We start from the raw sequence: 6,037 nt of genomic DNA, 5'->3' as shown, positions 1-6,037 counted from the left end.
CTATGCAATATTGCTCTTTACAGCATCAGACCTTGGTTCCATCACCAGTGACATCCACATCTGGGTGGTGTTTTCGCTTTGGCTCCGTCTCTTCATTCTTTCTGGAGTTATTTCTCCACTGATCTCCAGTAGCATATTGGGCACCTACTGACCTGGGGAGTTCATCTTTCAGTATCCTACCTTTTTGCCTTATCATTCTGTTCGTGAGGTTCTCAAGGCAAGAATACTGAAGTGGTTTGCCATTCCCTTCTCCAGTGGACCACATTTTGTCAGAACTCTCCACCAAGACCTGTCCATCTTGGATGGCCCTACACGGCACGGCTCATAGTTTCACTGAGTTAGACAAGGCTGTGGCCCATGTGATTAGATTGGTTAGTTTTCTGTGATTGTGGTTTTCAGAATGTAGAGTACAGAATGAAGCAAGGCAAAGGCTGATAGAGTTTTGCCAAGAGAATGAACTGGTTATAGCAAACAACCTCTTCCAACAACACGAGAAGACTCTACACATGGACATCACCAGATGGTCAACACTGAAATCAGATTGATTATATTTTTTGCAGCCAAAGATGGAGAAGCTCTATACGGTCAGCAAAAGCAAGACCGGGAGCTGACTGTGGCTCAGATCATGAAATCCTTATTGCCAAATTCAGACTTAAATTGAAGAAAGTAGGGAAAACCACTAGACCATTCAGGTACGACCTAAATCAAATCCATAATGATTATACAGTAGAAGTGAGAAATAGATTTAAGGGACTAGATCTGGTAGACAGAGTGCCTGAAGAACTATGGATGGAGGTTCGTGACATGGTACAGGAGACAGGGAGCAAGACCATCCCCATGGAAAAGAAGTGCAAAAAAGCAAAATGGCTGTATGAGGAGGCCTTACAAAAAGCTGTGAAAAGAAGAGAAGTAAAAAGCAAAGGAGAAAAGGAAAGATATAAGCATCTGAATGCAGAGTTCCAAAGAAGAGCAAGGAGAGATAAGAAAGCCTTCCTCAGTGATCAATGCAAAGAACTAGAGGAAAACAAGAGAATGGGAAAGACTAGAGGTCTCTTCAAGAAAATTAGAGATACCAAGGGAACATTTCATGCAAAGAAGGGCACAATAAAGGACAGAAATAGTATGGACCTAACAGAAGCAAAAGATATTAAGAAGAGGTGGCAAGAATACACAGAAGAACTGTACAAAAAAGATCTTCACGACCAAGATAATCATGATGGTGTGATCACTCACCTCGAGCCAGACATCCTGGAATGCGAAGTCAAGTGGGCCTTAGGAAGCATTACTACGAACAGAGCTAGTGGAGGTGATGGAATTCCAGTTGCTTGCACTCAATATGCCAGCAAATTTGGAAAACTCAGCAGTAGCCACAGGAATGGAAAAGGTCGGTTTTCATTCCAATCCCAAAGAAAGGCAATGCTGAAGAATGTTCAAACTACCGCATAATTGCACTCATCTCACACACTAGTAAAGTAATCCTCAAAATTCTCCAAGCCAGGATTCAACAATACATGAAACCATGAACTTCCAGATGTTCAAGCTGGTTTTAGAAAAGGTAGAGGAACCAGAGATCAAATTGCCAACATCCACTGGATCATTGGAAAAGCAAGAGAGTTTCAGAAAAACATCTATTTCTGCTTTATTGACTATGCCAAAGCCTTTGACTGTGTGGATCACAATAAACTGTGGAAAATTCTTCAAGAGATGGGAATACCAGACCACCTGACCTGCCTCCTGAGAAAACTGTATGGAGGTCAGGAAGCAACAGTTAGAACTGGACATGGAACAACACACTGATTCCAAATAGGAAAAGGAGAATGTCAAGGCTGTACATTGTCACCATGTTTATTTAACTTATATATAGAGTACATCACGACAAACACTGGGCTGATGAAGCACAAGTTGGAATCAAGATTGCCGGGAGAAATACCAATAACCTCACATATGCAGAAGACACCACCCTTATGACAGAAAGTGAAGAACTAAAGAGCCTCTTGATGAAAGTGAAAGAGGAGAGTGAAAAAGTTGGCTTAAAGCTCAACATTCAAAAAACGAAGATCATGGCATCAGGTCCCATCACTTCATGGCAAATAGATGGGTAAACAGTAGAAATAGTGGCTGACTTTTATTTTTGGGGGGCTCCAAAATCACTGCAGAAGGTGACTGCAGTCATGAAATTAAGACGCTTACTCCTTAGAAGAAAAGTTATGACCTACCTAGACAGCATATTAAAAAGTAGAGACATTACTGTGCCAACAAAGGTCGATCTAGTCAAGGCTATGGTTTTTCCAGTAGTCATGTATGGATGTGAGAGACTATAAAGAAAGCTGAGCACCGAAGAATTGATGCTTTTGAACTGTGGTGTTGGAGAAGACTCTTGAGAGTCCCTTGGACTGCAAGGAGATCCAACCAGTCCACCCTAAAGGAAATCAGTCCTGAATATTCATTGGAAGGACTGATGTTGAAGCTGAAACTCCAATACTTTGGCCTCCTGATGCGAAGAGCTGACTCATTGGAAAAGACCCTGATGCTGGGCAAGATTGAAGGCGGGAGGAGAAGAAGACAACAGAGGATGAGATGGTTGGATGGCACCACCAATTCAATGGGCATGAGTCTGAGAGTTGGTGATGGACAGGTGCCGGGGTCCAGCCCTGGTGGATCCAGGGGTTTCGAAGGGGAGACGGCATACTCAATATGCAATATGCCGGGAGATGGCTCCTGGCAGACAGGGAGGCCTGGTGTGCTGCAGTGCACGGGGTTGCAAAGAGTTGGACATGACTGAGCTAGTGAACTGAACTGAAGCCTCTTAGAATTGGACTGGCTAGGTAGCCCCCATGCCTTTTAACTGGGAGATGTGAAAATAGAATAGTTAAGGATTGAAGAATTACTTCGAGATGTTGAAGATAAAAGGTTTTTTGTTTGTTTTTATACATTTGCCTTTGGCAGATTAGTGTGGTGGGCTTCCCAGGTGGCTCAGTGGTAAAGAATCTGCCTGCCAAGCAGGAGATGTGGGTTTGATCCCTGGGTCAGTAAGATCTCCTGGAGAAGGAAATAGCAACACACTCCAGTATTCTTGCCTGGGAAATCCCCTGGATGAAGGCACCCAGTGGGCTACAACACAACTGAGTGGGCACACACACACACACACACTTAGCGTGACAGGGCTTCAGCTTCAGCTTCCAAAGCACTCAGCACAGCTCACAATACCTGGCTAAGAGTTCTGAAGAAGGACAATAACAAAATAACGCAACAGTTATCAATCATCTCTTCTGCAATATTTTATCCCTTAAATGTTTGCTGAAGTCTTTACCATGTTAGTTTTTTGTTTTTTTTTTTTTAGTCAAGTCGCTCAGTCGTGTCTGACTCTTTGTGACCCCATGGACTGGAGCCAGATTCTCCATGCAAGAATACTGGAGTGGGTTGCCATTTCCTTTTCCAGGGGATCTTCCCGACCCAGGGATCAAACCCAGGTCTTCCGCATTGCAGGCAGATGCTTTAACCTCTGAGCCACCTGGGAAATGTACAAAATTCATTTCTTCCATGAAAACCTACGATCTGGAGCCCATCTGAACTTTTTAAGAAGATGGAATGATTCAGATCAAGGGACTCTACAAACAACTTTTGTCATTAATGTTTATTTCAATTAAATAAATGTGAATTCAGAATTAATGTAAGATAAAACCTCAAAGTATTTAGCAAAACAAATGCTATTATAAGCTTGATTAAAATGTTTGTGTTACCTGTGTTATGAACTACAGACATTCACAAAATTTAAAGCACATTCTGAAGAAAATAAAATTCTGATAAATTCTGTTTGTAAAAATCAATTCAGTGGTACAGTCCCCCTGGGGAAGAAGCAATCTGCCTTGTTACCATCAATTAAAAATCAAATGAGATATTTTCCTCTTTCAGTTGTGACCGTCACAGCAAACCTAAATCCTTTTTTGATCAGAGAATACAGTAAACAAGACTGGTATTTAACAGGTCTTACAGATCATGTAGTATAAAACATTTTCTTTTGCAAATAAAATTTATAAACTATTTCAAAAATATCAAACCATTGAAAAATATGTTGACTGCAACAAAGTTTCCAAACAGAAGTTCAAAAATCTTGGCAAAGCTATCCATGTAACATCAAATAAAACCTAGCTTTATTTACCAAATAAAATATTCATTAAAAATACATAACACTTCAACATTTCAATAGAAATTGCTGTTCTGTCATACACTATCAAGTCTGTTTTCTAAATAATTTTAAGAAAATTTCTAAGATAAATGAAGACTAAAAATAAAAACAATGCAAATTAAAGTGTTTTAGAGACCTACATATAAGTAATTTCCAAACACATAATTGTTATATGATTATGGTTTGGAACAAATTTTCCCTGAGCACTCTTTCTGCTTGGTTAGAAAAACTGATTTCTCCTGAATAATTCGATTTTTCATCCATCAAGTGTATCTGGGAATCTTTCCTTCCAGACATCTCTAAAGTAATAACTGATTATAACCATCTTAAGGGGCTATTTGAATGGCTATAGAATTATGGTTGAATTTTAGTGCCCTGAGAACTGTACAGTGGGTGTCTTATACAACTGAAATGATTTACTAGCCTAAAACTACCAACAGTTGTTTTAACAACTTCAGAATCCAAATTTGTTTTAACAAATTCAGCTGTTTTAACTAGCTTCACAGAAGAAAGAAGTAATAATCAGTAATTCCAGACCAATAAATACATATTAAAAACTGAAAAAAGAGTTGGATTAACATTGTGATTTCTCTGGAATAACACTGAAAAAAATTAAGCCTTCTGCCCAAAACAGGAAATACTTCACCTTAAAACTTTATGTAACTCAGTTTTGAGATCTGTCACTTCTTAAAAGTCATGCAAGCATAAAATTAGCATCACTGGAAATTTCGTCACATAAATGGCAGTTCTCAATGCTATCACAAGATTTACAGCCCAAAGACATATATAATCAGTGCACATGTACAGTACCACTACTAGGTGTGTTCCCCCAATTTTTTAAGATCTTAAAAAACTCTTAGCTATTTGAGAGTTTAGGCCTCTTCTCTTTCAAATAAATAAAGTATAACAAATGCCTGGGAGTCTTAACTATATAAATTTCTAAATACTAAATTTTTACATAGCCTAGCATCACACTGATAGCTAATGGTGAATGATGCTGGATTTGTGATCTCTGAAGAAGATTTCAGCTTCAGGACTAGGGACCAAGCTTGATCACTCAAGAGCTTTTGTGTAGGAGAATTCTATTAAAGTATAAAAAGGGACAGAGAAACCTTCTGAAATAGACATCAGAAAGGGGATGGAGAGGCCCCCCCTCCATAGTCTTATCAAGGCCTTATATACTTTGATCAGACCCACTCCCACAACATTCATCTTAAATTAACAAGACTGGAACTAACAATAGAAAGGTCTTACCAGATCCACTCCCACAACAAACATCTTATTATAACAAGACTAGTCAGAAGGTTCTTGTTAAGAAGGATAAACATGTCCTAGAACAAGACACATTGCTGTTACATAATCATTAGTACAGAGCTTAAGGAAAAACATACCCTTGAGTCATTAGCTCTGGGCTTAAAGAAAAAATGTTTTATGTGACTAATGTAGAAAAAAAATGTTTGTCCTTTTCTCCTTGAGAGCCCCAGACTCCTTTCTCCTTCTCGAGGGCCCCAGATCCCTTCCTCCTCTGTGAGGGCCCTGGACCCCTTCCTGTTTGAGGGCCCCAAACTCCTTATCAACCTACCTAAGAATGAATTCTCTCAACACCAAAGGAAAATCAGATTTAAGAAGTTTCATATTTATAATTTCATAAGACTTAACTATATATTTCCCTTACCACTAGATTTATGTGGCTTTCAAGAATATTTAATAAATAACTTAAAACATTTAGAAGTAATCATTCCAAAGATCTTCAAGTAAGCAATTTCAAGTGTCCAGAGGTATGTCTTCTGTCTTCTTATATTTTAAGGTGCTTTACACAGGCCGACCTTGACCAAAACGACTTTTAGACCT

The 6,037-nt window shown here is 39.2% G+C and overlaps 1 protein-coding gene across 7 annotated transcripts in view; it reads right to left on the bottom strand.

The window, feature by feature from the left end:
* Positions 1-3,619: 3,619 nt before the first annotated feature.
* The window catches only part of SANBR (SANT and BTB domain regulator of CSR), a 60,188-nt gene continuing 57,770 nt past the window's right edge, over positions 3,620-6,037 (bottom strand). For all 7 annotated transcript variants that reach the window (XM_044925933.2, XM_025261084.3, XM_044925935.2 and 4 more), the window contains one exon: positions 3,620-6,035. In XM_044925933.2, coding sequence (XP_044781868.1) covers positions 5,999-6,035 — 37 coding nt within the window. In that variant the 3' untranslated portion in view covers positions 3,620-5,998. The remainder of the gene's footprint in view (positions 6,036-6,037) is intronic.

This window comes from Bubalus bubalis, chromosome 12, assembly GCF_019923935.1.
Source record: "Bubalus bubalis isolate 160015118507 breed Murrah chromosome 12, NDDB_SH_1, whole genome shotgun sequence".
In the NCBI taxonomy this organism is placed as follows: Eukaryota; Metazoa; Chordata; class Mammalia; order Artiodactyla; family Bovidae; genus Bubalus; species Bubalus bubalis.
This window is presented reverse-complemented; position numbering and strand designations above follow the sequence as displayed.